General features: G+C 42.3%; 1 protein-coding gene across 4 annotated transcripts in view; it reads right to left on the reverse strand.

The window, feature by feature from the left end:
• The window catches only part of CACNA1A (calcium voltage-gated channel subunit alpha1 A), a 259869-nt gene that overhangs the window by 102090 nt on the left and 132522 nt on the right, over nt 1-25257 (reverse strand). For all 4 annotated transcript variants that reach the window (XM_081181633.1, XM_081181634.1, XM_081181632.1 and 1 more), the window contains 10 exons: nt 14054-14157; nt 13088-13203; nt 11134-11190; nt 8652-8747; nt 7497-7706; nt 5848-5960; nt 4438-4550; nt 2483-2614; nt 1416-1488; nt 441-558 (listed from right to left, as the gene is read on the reverse strand). In XM_081181633.1, coding sequence (XP_081037759.1) covers nt 441-558; nt 1416-1488; nt 2483-2614; nt 4438-4550; nt 5848-5960; nt 7497-7706; nt 8652-8747; nt 11134-11190; nt 13088-13203; nt 14054-14157 — 1132 coding nt within the window. The remainder of the gene's footprint in view (nt 1-440; nt 559-1415; nt 1489-2482; nt 2615-4437; nt 4551-5847; nt 5961-7496; nt 7707-8651; nt 8748-11133; nt 11191-13087; nt 13204-14053; nt 14158-25257) is intronic.

The raw sequence follows: 25257 nt of genomic DNA on the forward strand, positions 1-25257 counted from the left end.
TCCCTTGCAGGGTTTCCCCAAAATGGTTACCCAGACTGCAGAGTTAACGGAATTAGTCACCCACACCTAATGCCTATTTCAGCACCAGAGGTTCATCTTATTCCACAACTCCCTTCGGAAGGAGTGTTCCAAATGAGTGTAATTTCAAGATTTATAAAGGGGACCTTTTATTTTAGCATGTAAAGTACTGACTTTACCATTTCTCGGTCCCAGTACTGACAGACTGGAATTTCTCCATTATTTTAAACAGAAGGAAACAAGTTCAACTGAGGATGTATTTCCCCAACCATGCAACACATTCAACAGTAAAGATGGAAGAACCACCAAAGAATCCTCGTTCCCAGACATCTCCTGCTTTTATAACCAGTAGTTATTGCCTCAGAGTTCATAATCTAGTCCCATAAACATTTGAGAACTATATATTTCTCAACAAAGGATACAGTTACCAAACAAAGTCAGTACAATGAAATAGAATGAGAACATCATTCCTTTATCGACACCGCCCTGAGCTTGGATACCATCATACATTACTTCGTTCCAGTCTTCACCAGTCAAGATCTGAAATATGCAATATATAACTAGAAATTCCAGATGAAATTGATAGATTCCTCAGCTGAGTCAATGGTAGTATTGGAAAGGGAATTAATTATTGATCAAACAGGGTCAGAACTTAAATAGAAGATTCTGCAGAGGTTTTTAATGTAATCTACTACTTTCTAATGTAAGTGTTTTATTCTGTGTTATGATGCTGAATAGTGCTCTGTTTCACTAGTTTCTTCTATTTGAAATGTTTTTATCTACCAGACTTCTAGAATGGTTTTTCAACAGAACTCAAGGCAATTAAATAAATCAAGACATGCAATATTCAAATTAATTCAGCGGCACAAACTAAAAGGAATGCAGGAAGGAACAATTGGTCACTTGCTTCTTGTTTATAGAAAAAAAAGTAAAAGAGTGGCAAGAATTCTCAGGTTTAAAACAAAGATATTCTAATGATGCAAACCTACATACAATTATCCAAGATATATTTCTATGAATAATCCTGATTACTCCAATGCACATACAAAAACAAAAGAACACAAAGAGTAGCAATAAATACACTTCTGAAAGTATGAGCACCCCAATCCTAAGGGGCTGATTCAGCAGTTCTACAACCCAAGTCTCTAAAATTCAACTATCACCCCAACTCCAGGCTGCCAGATTTTGTGACATTTTTGTTGCTACATCACTATCCAATTTAATGTGAATAATAATCTATGACAACTAAGAGAAGAGAAGAACTGGTGCTATGTGGACTTTTTGAACATATCAACATATAATCCCAGCTCAGGGGTCACCCTACATGAGACTCATTCTAGGGACAGAAAGACAAACAGGACAGGGAATGCAGCCTCCTTCCCATTCCCCCTGCATACCTGAAATACTGTCATTATTGCTGCTGGGAAAGTGTCAAAGTTGGTCGGAGGGGTTCCATCGTCAAAATTGAACCTGAGCAAGAGAAACACCAATCCAACAGAAACAGAGATGTTAGTTACAGATCCTAAGGTACTTCAGCTCTTTCCATCTTAGTCAGCTCGCATCCAAATCCTGGCTTTATCTGCTAAAGGAACTGCAGATACCACAGAAATGTGGGCAGTTGTGTGAATCTTGATAGTGTGTGTGTGTGTGTGTGTGTGTGTGTGTGTGTGTGTGTGTGTGTAGAGAGAGAGAGAAAGAGCGAGAGAGACATCACAGACTCTCCAAGTCTAGCAAAAACATTGTAGCTGTGGGCAGAGATGAGTATCTAGCATCAGGGTCCCTAGAAGAAACTGGAGAGGAACCCTAGCTTATTGATTCCCTATTTGATTTCTCCATTCTAAAGCTGATCAAAAGCAGGAGCTTTCTAGAAAGACCGTAGAGATTCTGGCTATGTGTGTATGTGCATGCATGGATGTGTGGAATACTTCTATATTACTACAGATATGAGTATCTGCGTACTCCAGCTCTTCCTATTACCAAAATGAGTTGTGATGAGTTAGTGTGATGCCCAAGTGGAACAATGCCCAAGACTTGGGATGGGTTCAGACACCACAATCCTCATCTGATAGACCATAGTTTATGCAAGCTGTAGCAAGCTTTGTGCCTGTGCTTTCCCCATTCCCCCTTGAGTATTAGTGCTTACAGCATGGCTTGTTAAACCACAGTTTCTTGTGACATGTGAACCAGTCAACTGTGGTTTAAGCACTGCCTACAAAGTAGGCTATGAAATCAGGATCTGATATCATGAGTGACATCATGAAAAAAGGTAGTTTAACAAGTCAGGATATTAACATCAAAGAGGATACAGAAAGCAGGGAGGCAAGGGGCAGGAGGGAGTGTGCAGGTACAAACCTTAACCATGGTTTCAAAGGCCATTATTGTGACATCCGAACAGGGCCCAAGTATTCACTCTAAGGATGTTGTAGGAAATGTCAACCCCCCCCCGGCTTTTCCCATTACTCACTGGCCCCCAAAGAGTTGCATTCCCAAAAGGGCAAAGACGACTATGAACAGGAAGAGGAGGAAAAGGAGGCTGATGATGGACTTCATGGAGTTCAGCAGAGATACGACTAGGTTTCGTAGGGAAGCCCAGTACCTGTCAAGAGAATCCACATGTGAGCTAGCAGGGAAATCTGTCTTCTAGGGCCACACATCATAAAGCAAACATTCATTCCAGGGGTCACATGAGAGAAAGGATATTTCCACTCAGGCCTGGTGAAGGCTGTCAGGATGCAAGATCATAATTTAGCTAGCTTCAGCTGCTACAAACAATATATGTGTAATCCACAATAATTAATACAAAATAACATTTTCTTGCATATTGTTGGTAATTTGGATATGTCGACGACCTGCAACTGCAACTCTTGATAAGATAGAGGTTTTGTCTTGTTTTGTTTTACTACTGAACCACTTGTTCTGACCTGTTTTGGGTACTGGCAGTAACTAAAGGGGGACTAGATTCAGGTAGGGATATCTGAAGAAGAAGAATCTGTAGATATCTGAAGAAGTGTGCATGCACACAAAAGCTTATACCCAGAACAAACTTAGTTGGTCTCTAAGGTGCTACTGGACAATTTTTAATTTTTTTAAAAGGTGGACTAGTGCTTTATTTATTTCATGACATTTTTACCTTACCCTTCCTCCAAGTAGCTTGGGGCAACGTATATGGTTCTCTCTCTTCCATTTTATCCTTACAAAAACCTTCCGAAGTAGGTCAGGTGAGGAGACAAAGACTAACTCAAAGACATCCAGAGAACTACATGGCAGAGAGGGGATCCGAACCTGAGTTTCTCTGGTGCCAGTCCAATGTTCTAAGCACTGCTCCTCTGAAACATTTTCTCTGCCTTTTCTATTGCAAACAATTCAAATTCAATATTATTTCCTAAATTCTTTTCATTCAATAAGACTTCTGCCAGTTCTAACTTATAGTGACATCCTTTGCTTCATCTCCATGCTTTGGGTAACCCAGCAATGGTATATTTACAGCAAATTTTTATATGCCAGATTTTACAGGGAAATGCAACTGTGGTCATCTTGTAAAGTCATCTTTACTGTTAGAGAAATTAATGACTATATACAAAGGCAGCGATCTCCTGATCCATATACAGATGGCTTCCACCAAGCACGTTAATGCTTCCTGGTTTTTCTTAAACTGATGTACACTCCAGTGGTATTTAGCTTCTGCTGCCTGCTAGCTGAAGATTCCTTTTTAGATAGGCTGAAGCAAACCATCAAAAAAAGGGATTGTTTATTTTATTTGTTTGATGTTTCGCTTCCATCCAAATGCCTCTCCCTTTGGACACAGAGGACGTGGCAGTTTCAGCAGTGAAAGGAACATTCTGCAGATCGCAGTTTCATTGTAAATATATGCAGAAAGTTGTTCTTATAGATGCAGCAGGACGAAGAAATCTTCTTAAGCTAAATTTAGATATTTCAATTGCTCTAAATAATTATTTGTTTTTGACAATGTAAAATATATGCTTGCAGAACAAATTGCAGATTTCCAGTGTGTAAGAACATATACATACAGTGGTACCTCGGGTTAAGTACTTAATTTGTTCCGGAGGTCCATTCTTAACCTGAAACTGTTCTTAACCTGAAGCACCACTTTAGCTAATGGGGCTTCCTGCTGCCGCTGCGCCACTGGAGCACGATTTCTGTCCTCATCCTGAAGCAAAGTTCTTAACCCGAGGTACTATTTTTGGGTTAGCGGAGTCTGTAACCTGAAGCGTATTTAACCTGAAGCGTATGTAACCCGAGGTACCACTGTATTTGTATGCAACACTGTGTACACACACACAACTGCACAAGTAAGCACATGTTGGGACACGAACAAACAGCACACTCAGTCTTCCTGCCAATTAATTCATGCACATACACTTAGGGCACTGATATAAAACAACAACAACAACAACTTACTTTGTGACTTTGAAAATACGCAGTAACCTGAGAGCTCGTAAGACGCTGATCCCAAAGGAGGTGCCAGGCTTTACCACAGCCCAGATCACCTCAAAGATGCTCCCAATGATAACCTACCAAAAACCAAGTCAATGAGTTTAGTAACACACTATTATAGGCTATGCTTTAGACAATTTTTGCCAGCATTCATGGACACAGACACACACAGAGGATTACTCATCCATCTACTTAAGCCTGTATACTCCATATGCATAGGGAGAGTGCCTATAGCACATGCCTTATGTGTAGAAGACCACAGGCTCAGTCCCTGGCACCTCCAGGCAAAAGGATTGGCTGTCTGGTGATGGATGAGACCTATGCCTGAAACCCTAGAGAGCTGCTGCCAGTTAGAAGAGACAGCACTGGACTAGATGGGCAAATATCAAGATTTGAAAAATAAGAACAGCATGAAGCTGTGGCATTTAAAAATGCATGATCTTGCTAAAATCCTGGACATCTGGTAATCCTAACTCCGGCTCATAAACATGCAGCAAACACAAAGCTTTCTGCAGCTGTCATATAATAATAACACATTGCATCTGCTCACTCCACAATTAGACTTAGGATCGCTAAGCATAAAAGTTCAAAACATATGTCAGACATACCTAATCATAATAGACATACCTAATCATAATATTGGCTGTGAGCAGGAAGTTGCTTTTTGTTACTGTTTCTTGAACACCTGGTGTCTTGGCTGGCAGGGTTCAAACAGTAATCAAGCTGTTCAAGCTCAAGTTTTGAGAATGGACAAACCTGGCTTCAATGTGAGAGCACATCCAGTTTGTAAATATATCATGATGCAAGATGCAGCCTCCAGTCATATATATAACCAAAGCAAAAGGTGATTTTGCTACCCAAGTAGGTCAAGAAGCAGGGACAGTAAATCCTAGATTTGTTAGGAACCATCTGAATCTATCTATCTATCTATCTATCTATCTATCTATCTATCTATCTATATCTATCATCTATCTATTTTATCTAATTTTTTTATTTATTGCACTTCTATACTGTTATTCATTGCTAAAAGCAATTCAAGATTGATATCCATTAAAAGTAGAGTTCATAATGCACAATTCACCCTGATGTTAAAACTCCAACTGGCAACAAAAGCACAACAATGGTGTCAGTAGTACAGTACTTCATGGTGGACTTGGCTACACCTGGGACCATTCCACAGGGACAGGTTTATGTTTTGTGGGTATGGGATACTTCCCAATAACATCTGGAGCAAAGATGTTCATGAGAGAGCTTGCTCATCTGCATGCTAGTGTGCCTTCACCTACGTAGCTGAGCGCATGATCTAAGAGAGTGGTTGTAGTCTGATACTAGAGCAGGCAACAAGAGAAGTCCTGTCATGTCAGAGAGACTTACAGCACAGTCGAAGCAGTTGAAGGATGAGTGAAAGTAAGGCCGCGTTCCGAGCCCATACATTTTTATAAACATTTCGGACATAAAGAGCCCTAAGAAAATGAATTCTGCATAGTCTGAAACAAACAGAGAAATAGGGAGAGGTACAGGGTCAGAGCCAAGCTCTTCCATATGACAAAATGACCCCCCCATCTGTTTCCACAGCACGAACCACCCCTCACTCAACCTTTAATGATCCCCCACTTAATTAAACAGAAGCAGCCTCTCTTGGTGTCCCTAGATGAAAGAAGCCAAAATACATAGTAGTTATTGTTTGAAAAACTGCTAACACCTACTAGAGGCCTAGAAGGATCCTATGGAGAACCTAAGCGCAATAGACCAGGGGTGGGAAACTGCAAGCTCAGGGCCCAAAGCTGGCCTCTCTTTCTGGCCCTTGGGGTTTTTGCTTGGATGCAATGCATCCTTGAACTCTGATAATGCCTCTTGCTCACCTGAATGGAGAAGACAGAGAGGTGTTTGAGGGTGTATGGAAACTAGCCTACTGTAGAAAGGTAAAAATTACATTTATTACTCCCTCCTTCCTGGCCCTGCCCACCACTGGCATGTGGTCCTTGGAAGGATGCCCAGATTGCAGTGGGCAGCCTTCAGGCTGAAAAAGGTTCACCACCCCTGCTCTAGAACATGAAAGGTCCCTTACAGCACAATCCTATACAGGCTTACTGAAAAGTAAGTCCTGTTGAGCTCAATGAGACGTACTCCCAAGTAAGCATGCATAGCATAGGAGACTTTGTTGACAATTTCCTTGCATCACAACAAGCTTAGATTTCTTTCTCATGAACTGAGAAACATCAGCAATTATCATCTGCTGTAGCAATAAGTGCTGAGATAAAGAAATAGACCCCCATCAGAATTATGATGCTCTTCCAGCCCAGCACAGGAAAGGACTCCTGGGGCGACAGGGTAGTGGCACACAACCTAGAAGGCATAAATGGTCTTAAAATAGTGATCAAACAGCAATCTTCCTGTCAGAATTAAAAAATATAATCCAGAAGTCATACATCTTCATGACCTAGTTCTCATTGAGGTTGGTAAATTTGGGACTGGGCTGTATTCCTTCAGACTGCAGGTGGGAGTCACATGACTGAATGCTCCTCCATACCAAAATTAAAATAAAGTAAAATCCTGTGAACGGAAGACTAAAAATGGGTTGTTTCCGCACTAATGCTCTTTATTGCTGCTGAGCATTGCTTTTCTTCAGTCTGTTGGTAAAGGTGGAACCAGATTTAAAAGAGAGGTTCAACATAATATGGTGATGTATTATACAGCAATTTCCTTCCCATAGCAGAGATCAAAGGATACCTTCTGAATTAAAATATATTTGAGTATAAATAAAAATAAATAAAACTAAACAACAATATCCAGGTGTTGAAGTTAATACAGATGCTAACTTTAAAAGAGAGTTTAATCACACGGACCTCATACAGAACCCATTATCACTGTCTTGTAACTGGCTATGCCTCTGATAAATGTCCATGGCTAAAGGAGGATGGGCCTATTATAGTAAAAACTGAACAAGCTTCCCTAACTCCCACTAGACAAGGATCAGGAGGGCTCCCCATGTAAAATGAAAGTACAGGGGCTCTAGTACTCACAGAGGAAGTCAGATAGCCACTCTGGCTGGTCATAGTGTACTATAGCAACACACAAAGTGTTGAGAGCTACCAGACTGAGGACTGTCCAGTAAAAGGCCTGAGTTTTGACAATTCGACGGATATAGAAACGCAACCTCCGCTCCTTTTTGTGAAATAAAGTAGCGTTTTCCAGCTTGGCACTTTTGATGCTGGCTCGAGCAAAGGGTGAACCTGGCAAGAAGAGACAAAGATTAGAAAGAGAAAGGTCTTAGGGCATTTAACCTACCCAAACTGGCTCAACCCTGTGGTCTATCCAACCCAGTATCCTTTCTGTGACAATGACAGCACATAATGTACCACAGGAAAGTCTCTGGCCCTGCACTAGGTAGATGTAGAATATATCTCATTGCCAGTAAGGTCTCATCTCGATCCTCAATAGGCATAACCAACTATAGCCCTCTATTAGGAAGAAGTCTTCTTATCTTTACAGAGCGTGGCCTCATCAGCTACATTTGTCCTGAAGAGGATCACCAGGTGCGCCTTCTTTGCTGCTCACAAGATATTTGATGCTGGTCATAGCCAAAGAACTTCTATTAAGCATGACAGCAAAGGCCTCCCTGGCCTGGTATGCTGCCGCCAACAACAGCCACACTTCTGAAGTAAATATTGTACAAGAAGCAATATGGTGGCCTGTCATTCACTGTCTGCCTTCCAAGCACTGTCCTATGCAATAGAAAGACTGACAAGATTCCACAGAAGGTGCTAGTGGTTGCAGACTTGCAATTAAGAATGCCAATTGGTACAGTAACTGCTGCTTGTTATAAGGAGCAGCACTAGAAACGTGATCGGGTCTCTGACAGAGCAACAGCACTTGCATGTGCCCAAACACACATTTGTTGCAGTCTGCTAACATTTATATTTACTTAGTTATGTATTTTAATCCTCCTCCTAGGGAATGGCCCTCACACTGTTCTTCTGCTAGTGGACCAAGACTTGCTACGGGGCCATGCCCTGATCTTGGGTAAGTAGCAACAAAGATGAGCATCATACACATAGATGGTAACGAATTAGTAAGTAGGTCCCCAAATGTATGTCTGGATGAATGGTAGGCACCGAGTCTGAAACGGTAGGTGACTCTTGCACCTCACCCTACCCCATCATGCCTATTTGACCTACCCACTGAGGAGATGTCAGCCAGCGGGTCATCTGCTTCCTCTGGGTTCAGCAGATCTGTCTTGCTTTTCTTGATTGTGGCCCTCCGAAGAGCTCCAACAATAGGAACATCGCAAGAAAAACAGACATTATCCTCAAGGTCCCTTGATTAGACTCATCAGAATCAAAAGATATTTATTTATTTTTACTTACTTTGTTTTAAGAATTTATAAACCACCTAATATAGAGTACCTAAGCCAGGGTGGTGATATTCAGGCCCAGAGGCTGTCTATGGCTCTCTAGCCCTCTCTATCTGACCCTTGGGAATCTCCACATGCTGCACCAATCACCAGTCCTGCTTTGCCTCCTCCTCAAGCCCTTTTCCCTACCTGGAAAATGTCTTCATGGCTCTTGCTTGCTTGGAGGATGGAAAAATAGGGAGGAGGTATAGAAACCTCTGCTGTTGCATGTGGCTGGAATAAACTCTACTGTATAAAAAGAAGAGGCTCACTTATTGCGCCACCTACCCCTGGCATTTGGCTGACACGGCTGCCCGTGAAGAAATGCAACCAACAGGTTGAGAAATGTTTCCCACTCCTGATCTAAGCAGTGAAAAGGGCAAAGAGATCACCACAGGCTACCTCAGGCTACCAACATTTTTGGGCCTGTTAACACAATTGGAGTTTTGACAGAGTGCTGTGGGGACCAACCCCTCTGGTTATTTCTTTCCCACCTCCCTCTCTTGGTAAATCTCCATCCCCAGATGTGTGCATGTAGGCAGACTTTACTTTTCCATGAGATCTGGAAAAAAGTCAGATCCATTAGAATTAAAACAGACCTTCCTGAAATTGTATGGTTTTACATGGGGTCCCCAAATAACCCATTATCAAACTAAAGCTTAGATTGGTGGTCTGCACAGTAAAAATCACAGAAACACTGATCCAGGACACAGATCCTCATGGACCCTCGTGATTTTTACATAGGATGACACCAAGACTACTAACAAATCACAGAACACATTTTGGAACACAGGTGTGGCCTATGATTTGATGGCAGTTTTGAGGTAATTACAATCAGGTGATGTACAATTTTTATGAAATATATACATACATTTAAAAATATGCTTGTCCATAACATTTAATGTATTGGATCCAGGTATCTTTGTGCCATGACACAGCTGGAAAGAACTGTATCCATTATTTTTATGGTTCAGCCAATGAAGCAGACCTGATCTGTGACTTGATAGTGGCTTTAAGGAGGGGAACCTATCAGGAAAGTATGCAGTTCCAGGAAGACCCGTTTTATTGGATCCAGTGTGTGTGTGTGCACACTCATAAGCGAGCACACATGCCTTCTCTCTCTCTCTTCTCCCCTCCCTGTCTAGCAACTTGATTTTCCTCTCCCCAGTCTTCCAATTTGTTCCCCTTTCCCTTCTGCCCTCTCCCTCTACATTTTGGCTTAATCTGCTTTCTGTTCAGCAACCAGGCTCTGAACTGAACCTTGAACAAGCACTTCAAACTGAAAAAGAAAGGGGGAAAGAACAATAGCCTTCCTGCTCCCCCCTTCAGCTACCAGTATATGTTCTTCTCAAGGATGGAAAAGGTAATCCCTCTCTCCACCTCATGGTGAAGGAGATATGGAGCGAGAGCAGGTGAGATCTCAGAGGCTTTGTGGACACCAGCAAAATTTCAAGGGCCTGTAGGCACCACATTGGTGACCCCATAGTTCATGCTCTTTCCCCACTCACCTAATTGGGAGCAAATGGAAGCAAAGTAGACTGAACCACTTTCGATTCCCTGCTCACCTACTGAGGACCAACCTAGATGCTGCGTGTTAACATCCTTTTTAAAAACCCTGACAGTCCTTTGTTTGTGGAAAAGCATATTTGAAAGGCAGTAATTCAGAGAGGTAAAAGCAAGGAGAGGAAGTTTAAACCATTTTTACGCACAATTTCCCCCTCCAAATCACCCGCAACTATACCCTTAAGGAACTTTACATCCTGAAGGGTTAAAGATATACAAGGGTAAACAAGCATCTGGAGTGGGAAAATAGCAAGTAAGGAGAGAATTAACATTTATCCACACCTTCCCACCTGTAATTGCTCCTTCTTGAACCTGCTTTACCATAAATAAAGCAGTCACAAAGATTTACAAACACACACTTGCAAGTAACATTTGGCCCTAATTTCATGACTGATCTAAGGTACGGACCTAGGTCTCCAAGCCCTTTAGTCTATCCACTTTACCACACCAGCAGAAAAAACAAGTCCCTCTACTAGGGTAGAAGATCTTTCTACAATGATACCACCTGTTGGGATAAGCCATGATTTTCAGCTATTGTTTTCAGGCTCATGGCCCAGTTAACCACAGTTGCTGTATTTCCATTGCTTGAATGTAACAATCCTTATACAGTCCATAATCAAAGTAGATCAAGCCCACATCCCAATGTGACTGCTAGTTTGCTGCTTCCCTCCTGCTCCCGCATAAAATAGAAGACGGTGGCTTACCATCAAAGGGGTGACGAGGCTCTCCTTCTATATCATCTTCAGCCAGGATCACTTCTTCTAAGACAAATGTGCGAAATTAAACTATGGGCGGCATTAAGCTTTGCAGGAGGCAAGTGAGGCAAATGCATCAAAGAAGAGATGGGTAGCTCCAGAACATGTTTGGGCAGACAGTTGCCCTAAGAAACCCACCTCTCATGCAATGAAAAGGGAAGCCAAGTGAACAAACTAACTTGGGCAGGAACCTGTGAAAGGAAGGGCACCTTTCTTATTTGGCCTTGGGGATGTTTTTACATACACCCGAATATGCATCACAGGAATTCTCAAAATGTCTCCCTATCATACACATATTGTTATATATTTTTAATACCACTCATGAAACTAAGGGGTGACCACCCATACGCTGTGCTGGTCAGTGCAAGGCAAATGGCAAGGGGTTACGTACATTGACATCACTTCTCCATCTGTGCTGTGCTGTGAACAGTGCACACAACCTGAGATTTCTTAGATCTGCTGTGCAGAGACAAGAATTCTGCTGCAAGTTGTATATGGATAACTATGCACCCCTGACCCAAACAAAATCCTAGGAAGACATGTCATTTGATGTCCACATTCAGTGCCCATCAGCACCCATCCTAGTGTGACATGCACCATGGTCGCTGATTCTGTCACTAGACTCACAAAGTAGAAGCTCAGCTCAGTGCATTATATGCAGGTCACACTAGACACAAATAAGGAGATCAGTGATCAGGGTAACAATGTGAGGCTATGAATTTGATTGGCGAAGTACTGTTGTATAGGTAGTTTTCAACCCTTTTCTCCCACACCATTTCCATTCTTTAAATAACATCTTCAACTCTAGTGCAGCTATTAGCTACACAGAGGTGTACAGAAACACAGGCACAGATACTAAGCATGTCTCCCCGAACTTTGGAAGCCAAGAACAGCTTGGGGGAAGAATTTAGTTTGGGGAAGGGTGTGGGAGGAAAGGGTTAAACACTCCCTTCTTCAAGTGCTTTCCCCCTGATTGAATTAGCAGCTCCAGACAAGTAAAAAACAAACACATTAAAAAGAGAAGATCCAGATCATGGACAATCACATCACAAATAGTCTGGCCCTTATTAGGGTTCATGAAGTCCTCTGATTCATCCACAATTACAGCAGTGATTAAAAGATACATAAAATTTGGCTTCTGTTTTCAGAGGCTTTCTGAACCAGATACTTCCAAGTCAAAATATTTATACTGAATTTATTTCTGTTTTACCCTTATAACTAGTACATAATATTATAAGCAGTAAGTAATCATTATAAGCAATAAGTAATCATTATAAGCAACAAGCAGCAAGTTAAACTGATTTTATTAATTCACTGAAATTGAAATATTCAGCTGAAAGAGTCAAATATATTTTTCTCAGAACAAAACTTCAACAAACAACTCTTCAAGTTCACCCTCTAAGATCCCAAAAGCAAAATTACAAAACTGAGATGTTTCTTAAATGCTGGAAACTTTTCATGTATTGGACAAAATTACAATTTTATCTAACAAAAGCCTCATTCAGTGAAATAAGTAAATAGCAACTATTAACACAAAATCTCTCCCCCACTTGTTTTTTATGGTAGGTCTGAAGCACTTTTTGATAAACTTCATGTTCACATGTTCACAGCTCAGAGCCTGGCTTAACACACCAGTCAGTCTCTGCTACAGAGACAGGCAAGATTGTGGGAGTTTCCCATAAGGCAAAGCTGAGAAATCAGCAATTCCAAAACACTTGAACTGAACCTGTAGTGTAGATTTTGTTGGTCATAAAGGTAGCAATGTGAAGAAGAAGAATAACCTGGCTGTCACACTCAAACCAGAGGATAAAATCTTTAAGTCGGCTTCCAAGAGAAAAGCCAGGAAGTGCAGCAAATAGCAGAAGAGGGCATGTGGGATTAAGAGGCATGGAGCGGTACTTGCCTGCTTTGGAGATCCACTCCATATAGCCATTGAGCTCCCGTTCAATCTGCTGCTGTCTTCTTAGCTTCAGAAATGCTCGCCGGTTCTCCACCCGCTCCCTTTCTTTGGCAAACTCCCTGTAGGTAAGAATGGGACAGATTGCTAGAGGTTCTCCATGACTCTGGCTGAATCACAAGAGGAATAAGAAGAGATAAGAAGAACCCTTCTGGATCAGACCAAAGGCCTATGTAGTCTCGACTTCTTTTCCCACAATGGCCAATCAGATGCATACCTGAAGAAATAGCTCCACTCCACATTGTACAGCTCAGACACTGAGATCCAGCTCAAAGGGCCTTCTGGCGGTTCCCTCACTGCGAGAAGTGAAGTTACAGGGAACCAGGCAGAAGGCCTTCTCGGTAGTGGCACCCACCTTGTGGAATGCCATCCCATCAGATGTCAAGGAGATAAATAACTATGCAATTTTTGGAAGACATCTGAAGGCTGTCCTGTATAGGGAAGCTTTTAATGTTTGGTGTTTTATTATGTTTTATATCTGTTGGAAGCCAACCAGAGTGACTTGGGCAACCCTGTCAGATGGGCAGGGTACAAATATAACAACAACAATGCCTCTGGGAAGTCCACAAGCAAGATGTTTGTGCAACAGCACTCTCTTGTTTGTGATCCTCAGCAACTGGTATTCAGAGACATATTGCCTTTGTTACTGGAAGTAGTACACTGTCATTATGACTACTAGCCACTGATAGCCTTATTCTCTGTAAAGAATGGCACAGAAGAGAAACAAAATCAAGAAATCAAGACACAGAGCTACACAAAATCAAGACACAGAGCTACACAGTGAGTGTTTGAAGATCAAAGGTAGAAATGAACCCTGTCATGGTGTTCAGTTGCTGCTAAACTTCATTTCATTTGCAGGGCTGAGAAAGGCAATTTCAAGCTCTGTCTAGGACAGGTGTGCTACATACTTACCCAGAAAGCACCCCCAACACAAGGTTGAGCATAAAAAAGGATCCAATGATGATGAGGGGGATGAAGTATAGCCAGTTCCAAGCGCTCCCTGAGGCATCGTTACTCTGCAGGAGGAAGACAGAAAGGGTGAAGTTATAAGATGGTAACATAAAGGAACACATTTTGCATGGAAACCATTCAGAATAGGCCTTAAAGCAAGGCTCCTAAATCAATGCTTGGAAGGTAGCCTCATAATAAGTTGGCCCAACAACACAGGAATGGGCAAGCTGAACCAAGTATGTGGTGTAAGAACAATCCACCTTGATGCCTCCTGAATTCTTAGGTACAGGAATCCCTCAGATGTGATCACAAGGAAATCTGGCTCATTCACAACGACTACAACTGTCACTCTAACTACCAATACTACCTCTAACTACCTCAACTGATAGTGAGGTTGTTATTCAATAAACCTGTATCTTTGCAGATGAGCTAAATGGCCACTCTCCTCCCTGAGTACCTGTGCACTCACATGTACACATTAAACCAGAGTTTGACATAGTGTAACATGAGAACCAGGCCACTAAGTCAGACCTTTGATCCATCAAGGTCAGTATTGTCTGCACTAACTGGCAGAAGCTCTTGGGGGTTTCACGTAGGTGTCCTTCCTAGGCTTACCTGGCGATTTAACCTGGGGCTTTCTGCTCTTCCATTGAGATACTTCCCTTCCCCCTGGATTTACGTGTGAGTATAAGACGTAGGTTACAAGAAGCAGCCTTAAAATGAGGTAGTCCAGTGGTTGACCTACAGCAGAGTTGTCAGCAATCAATGGTCTCAGGTTGAGGTATTTAGAGATGCTAGGATTGAAGCTGGCCCCTCATACACAAACAGCACATACCTCAGCACTGATGTTGGAAGATAGGGTTCATAGCTCAATGACAAAGCATATGCTTTTCCTGTGATATGTCCCAGGCATTTCCATTTGAAGCTTCTCCAATAGCTGGGCTAGGATATATCTATGCTTGAGTCTTTGGAGTGTGGCTGGCTAAGCTAAACTAGTAGGCACTTAAATAGATTGTAGGTTGTTATGCATATTGTTTTTTCTTCACTAATTATAGGAGCAATTCTCACTGTAAAGACAACCTGCGGTGGAAGGGGATTATCTCTCCACTTCCCACTAAGATTGAAATAAAGATTCCATGCCATACTGTTGCCACTAATTGTGGGACTAGGAGCTTTAGGGGTGTGGGGAGGGGGAATCATTGGTGCAAATGGACTTTTCCCTAGTCCTTTAAGATACAATATATTTGGGGGAGGGAGAGGCAATGATCTCCATTCCAATCCCAGTAGTCGGGTGCAGATATAAGACTTCATTTCTCATGAACTGCCTTTACAGTAAGAATTGGGTCTCCCTTGCCCTTGTCCTTACTTAAGAAAACAAAATAAGCTACAGTCTACCATATGTTAAGTGCACATCTAGTCTGGCCTTCAGAGTAGGCAGTAGAGACTAGTTGGACCAATGGTCTGATTCTGTATGAGACAATTTGTATGTCAAGAGATATTGCTTCTAGGCCCATTGCTCGGTTTCCATTAGAACAGGGTTTCCCAAAGTTGGGTCTGCAGCTGTTGGGTCTACAGCTCCCATTTCCCTAGCTACCACGGCCAGTGGTCAGGGATGATGGGAGTTGTAGTCTAACAACAGCTGGAGACCCAACTTGGGAAAGCTCTGCATTAGACCATTGGGTTGTTACATTTCATGAGTATGTAGAAGACTGCAGCAGCAAAGATGATGGAAACAGGAAACTGGTGAACTTCTTGCAAAGGTGAACAACCCACTTTTACATCTCAACTGAACTGGTAGCCCATAAAACATGTACTTTAAGTTAAGGTCTGTGCTAGAAAGTTCTTCCCTGTAACAACTGTAACCGGAATCTGGAAGTCATGGCTTTCTGAGGTTTTTTGTCCTAGTTCCTAAACAAGACAACTTCCAGAACCAGGATTCTTCTTTCATCTGTTAAGGCAAGTACAGAAATGAGTCTTCTTTGGTCCTTCTCTGTCTTACTGACACCATCAACAGAAACTACCGTATTTGGTCCTTGCTCCATGCCTTGCTATCAAATGCCTCCTGCAATAGAATTCTAACCATGCTTTGCTTGTATGCAGATAGTTCTCCAACAGAAAGTAGCTTGCCTCTCCTCTGTACCTTGAAAGCCAACATTAGCAACGGGTCACAGGTTTGCCCCAAGGAATGTGCTAATGGAACGGACCCTTTTGTGAAGCCTGGCTACTCGGCAGTGGCTGTAGGGCACTAGAAGTAGGAGCTTTGTATGGATTGCATATATGTGAGCCACTAACAACTCCTTGTCCCCATTTCTCCCTTCTAACTATAGGTTGAGAAACAAAAAGATATTGTGCAACTGTGGCAGCTGGTGAACCCCAGCCTTCAAGAGCGCACTGAACAGCCAGGTGACTTAGCACATAAAGGACTCCACAGTCACTTGAGAGGCTTCTATGTCTAACCATATTCTTCCCACACAAATATCTGACACAATTGTTGACTCACGACAGGTGCAAGAACAATCTAAACCTCACACAGTTTCTACCTCATCACTTATACTGGAGCTCTCTGAGGTGAACGGTGTTAAAAATAGTAAGATTTAGCATTTATTTAGGGCTTCTGAGAATCCCAAGCACACTATATTTCTTATCTTAGTTATCTGGGGCGGATGGGGGGGGGGGCGGACGTGAAAGAAAGCTCAGTATTATCCTCATAACTGCAAATGGGTGGGTGGGTAAGGAGTAGGACTGAGACGTCAAGAAGTCATGTGGATCATGCGCACAGTGAAAACTCAGTTCACACCCTGGGCTTATTTGCATGGTCAAGAACTAAAGGTTGTTATCTCAAGGGTTGCTATTTCGAGGTTATTCATACCCTCTTGTTGCTGATTATCTTGCATCATTCATAGGCCTCTGCTTTCTTTTTTAAAAAAGTGAAACTGTGAACTTCACATCTGCCATAATCCACCCAGCTATTGTTTACATGACAACTTGTCCTGGGATGAAAGAATAACTTGTTGATGCATATGATAGTATCAGGTTACAGAGCAAGTTTAGGGCAGTTTTGGAGTTTTGGAGCCCCAGCTAGCATAGCTATTTAAAAGGTATGATAGGAGTTATAATCTAAAACATTTGAATAGCCCAAGGTTGGGAAAAGCTGGTTTAGGGGGTTATCTATCGGGATATTTCTATAGACAGCTCCTCTGTTAATAATCAACCTCTGGTTTGGGGTGAAGTACTTCCCAGAGGATCTAAATTTAGTAGAGGAGCTAAAGCACACTAAAATGGCCTCTGCACAGATTCATGTATTAATACAAATGCATGAAATTTGTCTAAGGAAGCCCAGGACCAAAATGCTTGCCTTAGAGCTCTGTAGAATTCCTCCTTCTACATTTTATATCATTTATTTGTTTTACTATTTTAAAATTGTAAATCTCCTTCATAGAAAGGTGGTAGATAAATGCAACAAACAAACCAACAAACCATTATATCTGCCTAACATTTATTTTGTGCAACCCGTACAGCACATAGGCGACAATTATTCACATTTATTTTGAGCTTCTGGAGAAGGCAAATTCATTGGGTTCAACTTGGTTCTACATCAATGATAACTCTATTGATTCATTGTGCGAGAACTCTGTAGACTTATCCAGACAATTAAGATATGTGTACCCTAACTGCATATTGTAGGAACTCCATGATCAGGGTTGCCTGTGCTTCGTTTTTTAAGTTCATAGCAGCTGGGAAGGGGATCTAATCAGGACTGAAGGTGCAGGGCAGGATGATGGCTCTTTCTCCCCTGTACTGTTTTCTTGATTTAAATTACCCCTCAAAGGTGCTATTTGCCCCTTGGGGAAAATACTGAGGTTTCCAACGGATGCTTTTGATGTTCATGAAGCCACATTCTAAAAGGCGATCCAATTTGGAATGATACAACCCTTGCTGGTAATAAAAATCTAACATCCCCCAAACACCAGGAAAATAATACAGTATCCCAGCAACAGAAGTACTGCTTGGGACAAATGTGAAGTATTGCCTTCAACACAAAAGTGGAAATTGTGTTTCTACTGCCCAAGAACACCTTCATCAGAATAAGCAGCATGCAGCTGTTCAGCAGGACACAAGTGAAATCACCCTAAGGGCCATTGTTTTTTTTTTACTAACTTTTACTTACAAACTGTTTCACTATAATAACCACAAAAAACACATTTTATGTAGGGTTTTCTATTCTCAGGTCAAACCTCCCTTTTTCTCTGAAACCCACAACATTATCTTCTCTTTTAACACTATTATGGGCATCTCTTTCTCTCTCTTTCCACTCCACAGCACTTCCTCTTTGCACCCCATAGCAATGCACATGTTCTCTTCTTTGTCTGCACTCCATCTCTCAGTTACCCCATCTTTTTCAGTTTCCTACCCACAAACCACTCCACACTTCCACCTCACCACTACCCCCCTTTCCTCACTCCATAGGTCTCTCGACACAACATGATAGCCTGCTTTTTCATCCAATAGTGGTCTCTCTTCTTTTTCCACAACCACAGGTTGGTCTGCCCGCCCTATGTTTTTCTGTTTACCTCTCCACAGATCTCTCTGCACTTCCATTTCTCAATTCTCCCTATGCCCTTCTTCCATCTCTAATTTTGCTCTGTTCCTGTCGTCAGTCCCTGCACCCCCCCAATCTACTGTTCACTGAGTTCCGTAGCAAAAGCACAGAAATAATTCACTCTCCCAGAAATTCATACGCTGAGGGCATGTCAGACAGAATAGGTGACCCGTGTAGCATGAATGGCTGCTACAGGCTAGAAAAGCTGGTGCCATTATGCTGTTGTAAAGATGCAGGCATTATCTCACCCCCTGATTGGCTTCAGCAAGTGTTAGATGTTCCCATATAGATGTGGGAAAGGGATGCAAACAATGGGTGTGTAGAATGCCCCAAGGTGCCACAAATAGGCAGACAGGTCTGTTGTCCAAGTGGATTGAGGGAGTCCAGCTCATCAATAGCCACAGGGGCCCAATGAATTATCTCCCTGAGAGAAGATGCCCTCTACTATATTTTCTCTTGACTTCACTTCCCAAAATATTAAAATACTGTTTGCTAGTATAATACAAGTGTTCCAATGAGTTCTCCTTTGGAAGTAGAATATTGCTTTCCTTTCCCATGATTGCTCAATGTGTATATGAGCTGACTCCATGTACAGATTGGTTCCATCTGACAATGGGTTTGGGAGAGACAGAGAAAGTCAGGGGGTCTGAGCCATAGCTGTCCTGGTGTTGTTAGATTCCCAACTCCCATCAGTCCCAGCCAGCATAGTTAATGGTCAAGAATTATAGAAGCTGTAGTTCATCAACATCTAGAGCAGAGCTTTCCAAACTTTTCATGCTGGTGACACTCTTTTTAGACATGCATCATTTCTCGACACAGTAATTCAGTTTTACTAGAAAACTGGAGGTTAAATTCACCCCTTTCCAGCCCCGGGAGGAGCGTGGGGAGCGTTGGCATGAGACACCTACACACTAACATGTTACGACACACAGCTTGGAAAGCTCCGATCTAGAGGGCTGCAGGTTGCCCATTCTTGGAATAAGTCATCAAAGGGGTCATAATCAATTATATGTTGATTGCTGTTTTAACTGTTGATTATCTCTATACTGTATTCTACTCTTTTATTGTGGTAGCTTAGGACTTTTTGTGAAGGGCGGGTAATAAACACACCAAATAAAAAATTAAATAAGTAACCTGATTCTGCATTCATCAAGTAAATAGCTTAGCCCACAGACCATGAGACTCTTAATTTCGGGCTTGTGGGTTTGAGTCCCATGTTGGGCAAAAGATTCCCGCATTGCAGGGGGTTGGCCTAGATGACCCTCATGGTCCCTTCCAACTCTACAATTCTATGATTCTGTGGTTGTGTGAACTGGAACTAGGAAAGAAAGAGAATCACTGATGCCCTATTCTTTCTTGGAAACAGTTATATGCATAAACTCCAGCCATGTTACATTTTTAGAGAGCCTACAGGGAGAAGGAACACAACCGCTTTCAAAAAGCTTATAAGAGACCTACATGGGGGTTGGGGGTGGGAAGGCACAGGAGAGTAATGAAACCAATTTGGGTAGAAAGAAACTAGTTTCCTTTCCCAAGAGGCTAGGAATGAAAAGATGTGCTGGTTAGTTATCCAGGGCACCTTCAAAAACGCACAGGACACAGAGAAAAGAGGACAAGGTGGACACAGGAAAGTGATCTGCAAACATGGAGGGAAAGTACTATAGCAGAAAGCCATTAAAGTGGACGTTTCTTCTTTAAATATGCAATTTAAACAGAGCCTCACCACCTCCACCCCAGAGACTACAAAAAGCGGAAGCTCCCTCTCCCCCCCCCCAAATCATTTATTTGCTCTTCTGATTATTGTATCAGCACAAGCATTCCTGCTTGCCAGACAAAACAATCCTCCTCTCCTCCCCTTATGTGCTGTTCTGAGGGTTCACCTTACTCTTCAGAAAGGATTTGGGAGAGGTGTGTGTTGGAGAAAGCCCTGATGTTGGCTTCCACTTAATGTACTGGGTTAGCTGAATCTGGGCCATAGGATCTACCAGGTCAGTATGATGAGAAGGAATTCCACTAGATAGTGCATAACTGTGGAACTCACTTCTGTTGAAAACTCCAGCTCTGCTCAATGGGGCTTACTCTCAGGTAAACATGCAGCTGGAGGAGAAGGGGGAAGAGGCTGGAGAAAGAACTGTGAGTGGAGGGGTATCCTTCCCTCATCCCCTTGGAAACTCACCAAACCTACTGCACCAGTTATGTTAGGGCATTTTGTGATTTTATAATTTATGTGACTTTGTGCTCAGTTCATTCTTTTTACATGGCCTTTTATGTACTGTGGTAATTTATGCATTGTGACTTTGCTGTTGTTTTTATTGATTATAGTTTAGGAATGATTTATCGTAATGGTTGACAGTTAATTTCTGTTGAATTATTGTTTACTGATATTTCGAGAGTTTATTGTATAATATATTCTAAGTGGAGAGTCGTACCTTGGATCCTGAGTGCCTTGCGAGTCAAACGTTTTGGCTTCCGAATGCTGCAAATCTGGAAGTGAGTGTTCCGGTTTGCGAACGTTCTTTGGAACCCGAACATCCAACGCAGCTTCCGCTACTTCCAATTGGCTGCAGGAGCTTCCTGCAGCCAACTAGAAGCAGCACATTGTTTTCCGAATGTTTTGGAAGTCGAACGGATTTCCAGAATGTATTCAGTTTGATTTCCGAGGTACCACTGTATTACTTTATTTTTTTTATAAGTTTTTATTTTAAGTCATTTTTTAAATGACTTACTTGTATTGAATTAGACTGTTATAAGGATGTGTGATCTTTGTTGTGTATTTTGTTGTTTCTTCAGATTGCAAAGTGGCTTGTGTATAGCGATATAGAAAGGGATTATACAAATTAAAAAGTGAAATGAAGAAATGCAGCGAAAACACCTGAAGCAGCGTTGGGCTTATTTATTTAATAAATTTCTACTGCATCTTTCTCCATCACAAAGAGATCCAAGGGTGGGTCACATAATAAAATCAAAATATGTTATAAATAACCATCACCTCTCATATAAATAAAACTCAAATTTCCAATGAATACTCCTGCAACAAGACAACTAGTATTGGCTGCATCTCCCCAAAACCTCTCCCTGCCAAAAGCTTGGACAAAGGGATGAGTTTTTAACTGCTGCCTAAAAGCAAATAAAGTTAGTGCCAGACTTGCAGTTAGCACTGGAATACTGGCAGTGTTTGTGCATGTGCTGCATTAACTGCAGGATCATAAAATCTTGTTATGCAGAATTAAAAATATTTAGCACAGGTGACTCGCAACTTAAGCACATTTAACCTGTGTGCATTCAGCTTTACATGCTTGGCAAATTTAATTAAAAAGGGGTCGGAAAGGGGGCAGGCAACAAGGGGGGGAAATCTTTGAACCCAATATGTTTTGGACTATATGTGATTTTGGCTTTAAGCAATATCCCCAGAACATAACCCCAGCATAAGTTGAGAGTAGTTTGTAATTACTTTATCTATCGTGTTTTTTTGTAAAGAATGGGATAGGGGCAATTTTGTACCCTGCTTCTCTGCCTTTTTAATTTTATTTTTAGGCTAAAGCGAAGTGAAAATCTAAATAATAAAACTCGAACTAAATTGTGGGGATAGACTGATCCAGGAAATCATCAAGGCCAAATGATCCACATGCCACACAAGCACAGATGATTAATCAGCGTAATCCAGCTCATTGTGAAAAGACTTCTTGAGAAAGCAGAAGTGAGTGCAGCAACAGATTCCCGCAGAGCGGACAGCTCCAGCGGACTTAAGCATATATCGTGGATTTTCTCCACTGCTTGGCTTTTTCAGAGATCTCTATCAAATCAAAGCTGCTGGGAAAGGTCATGCCAATCTATAATTTGAAAGTGCTCTCTCTTTTTCGCTTCTCATTTCCCTAACATGCATCTTCCTCTTTCAGGCCCCTGTAGACTGTGCTGTTTTGATTCTTAAAGTGATTTTTTTATTGCTGGCTGAGACTGCCAGTTTGGATTTAATTCACCCCAATCAGTCTGCCTTTTCCCCATCTCACACCCAGTGCCCCTCCTCCAATAGTAGGGTGGTCTCCATTTTGGGGGATAACAGGACATAAAGCTTTTACTCCACTTCTTTCTAACAAAAGTGACAGACTCATGGTAGTATGTAGTTGCTCTAAGAGTGAGCAATTAAGCAAATCAAATCAGGGTCTGAAAGGAGAATGGACCGACTTTTCAAATTTCTCCTCTTCCTGGTAACCAAAGCTTAAGGTGCAGTTGCCACCCTCTAGGGCAGGCCTGAACAACATGCGACCCACCAAACCAAAGGCAGCCCACCAGCCATGTTCTGGGGCCTGCCAGTTGCTTGACAGCCCCACTCCATATCTGCATTCCTGGGCAGGCAGCAATAACAGCCATAGTGTGCTGCTTGCCTTTGAGGAGTTAACACTCACTGCTTAGTTTTCCCATTTCTAACTAGAGCCCACACACCCATGTCTGTCAAACATTTAGTGCGCACACACTAACATGGAGGCATTTAGCAAATTTGTTCACTGAAATTCACTCCCAGGGTTCCAATAAATAGTTCCATGAATACTGGTGCAAAGTGCAGTCTCCTCACCCCAGTGCTGTCTTGGAGGGATTCATGACCACTGACTCACGGAGCATTGCTGGCTGCCACAAATTCTCTTGGAAGCCAGTGGGGAATATAGTGAGAGACAATCCTGGGACAGCGAGCTCTGCTGTCTGCATTAGCTTGATTAGCTCATGGAACAGAGTGTGAATTCCATGGGTAGAACACTTCCCAGATTCAAGCTGTTTGGGAAACCTGATACAAAGAAATCCATCTGATGTATCCATCAAAGTAGATCCACTGACTAACTTCAGTCCATTGATTTCAGTGGGCTAACACTCTGAGTAGGTCTAGCATTAGAGTGGCTGGGGAAACCCAGCCAGATGGGCGGGGTATGTATGTATGTATAAATAAATATTACTATTATTATTATTACAACCCGCAGTTTCCTAATACAGCTACTTCTGAGAAAGTGGGCAAGCCAGGTGACTTGCGCATGACCCCCCCAAACGGGTGTCTTTTGGTCCAACGCTTTGGCATGAGCCGACTGATTTGTGTGAGAGTGAGACCAAAAAACAGGATCTTTTGGTCTGAGATCCAATCAGAAGCTGCAATTGCTTCTGGGTTGTCCCGCTCAAATTGGGATGGTTTAGGGGTACACTGCTAAAATACCATCAGACAAACAACACAGGCAACCTGCTGCAGATGCTGCCTAGCACAACTGAAAAGGTTACAGCACAGCAGAAACTTTATGCAGTCACGAATGCCCGGTGTTTAGAAAAATGAACGAGACTATTGAAACATTAACATTTTACGTGCTGGAAAACCCCTTGCCTGAAAGCAAAGTAAGTGAAGAATACTGAGGGCTAAGCTGTGCATTTAGCTATGCATCTGTACATTTAATTGCATGCTTATTCAGGGGTTTTGCTTTTTACACAAATTACCAGTATGAGGCCTTTCAACTAGGATCCTAACATAGTAGGGGGGCTTTAACTATTTACCCTCTTGCTGTGGTCCAGATCTGGACTGCGGCCCCTATGCCTACAACCGGAGGGTGGGGCACACCTCTTGTTCATGGTGGCTTTTCTTGTACAGTGGTACCTCGAGTTAAGTACTTAATTCGTTCCGGAGCTCCGTTCTTAACCTGAAACTGTTCTTAACCTGAAGCACCACTTTAGCTAATGGGGCCTCCTGCTGCTGTTGCGCTGACAGAGCACAATTTCTGTTCTCATCCTGAAGCAAAGTTCTTAACCTGAAGCACTATTTCTGGGTTAGCGGAGTCTGTAACCTGAAGTGCATGTAACCTGAAGCGTATGTAACCCGAGGTACCACTGTGGTGCAAAACTGCAGCTGTGGGGAGTCTGATTCCAATCAGGTTTATAGCTGGGGTGGTCTACCCCCTCAATACTACGCTCCTGATCTGTATCTGAGGACCTGCCCTGCCAATTTGTGGAAAAACAAAACCCTGCACTTAAAGGCTAGGTGGGTCAGACTTGGTTTAAGGCAGTTTCCTGTGGTTTTAACAGCCCCTCTGGTTCTTTCAAGTACAAACTGCTGTGGATTTAATTAGCCAAGATATCTGGCTGGTACTGCTCTCCTGCTGTCTCATAGGAAAAATAGACACAGGCATCACATCTTCTTTCATATTACAACATGTGAATGTCTGTCGTCCCAAATTCTGTGGCTACGCCGAATTATCAACAACACTAGCAAACACACATTATTGCTAATATTTTCCCATTTCTAGCCAGGCAAAGGTGCTGTACAAAAAACATCCCCCCCCCCCACACAAAAATACCACAGACCCTGTCCACAGGTTTAGTCTAACAGCCACAATATAAAATGGGGAAAAGAGACAGGGAAGAAAAAGAAGAAGGAGAGCGCAAATGTGAGAGAACCAATTCTTATATACAATTCTATTATTGTTGTTCTAATGACCAGGTGGAATGGCTACTGAAGAGATAGTTCTGGGAAGTGAGGAGCCAAATGGCAATTGGGCCTGGCTAAGCCAATGAAGTGGGGCCACTTGGTCTTCTCCAGAGG

The sequence above is a fragment of the Podarcis bocagei genome (genome assembly GCF_964188305.1).
Source record: "Podarcis bocagei genome assembly, chromosome: 2".
Lineage (NCBI taxonomy): Eukaryota > Metazoa > Chordata > Lepidosauria > Squamata > Lacertidae > Podarcis > Podarcis bocagei.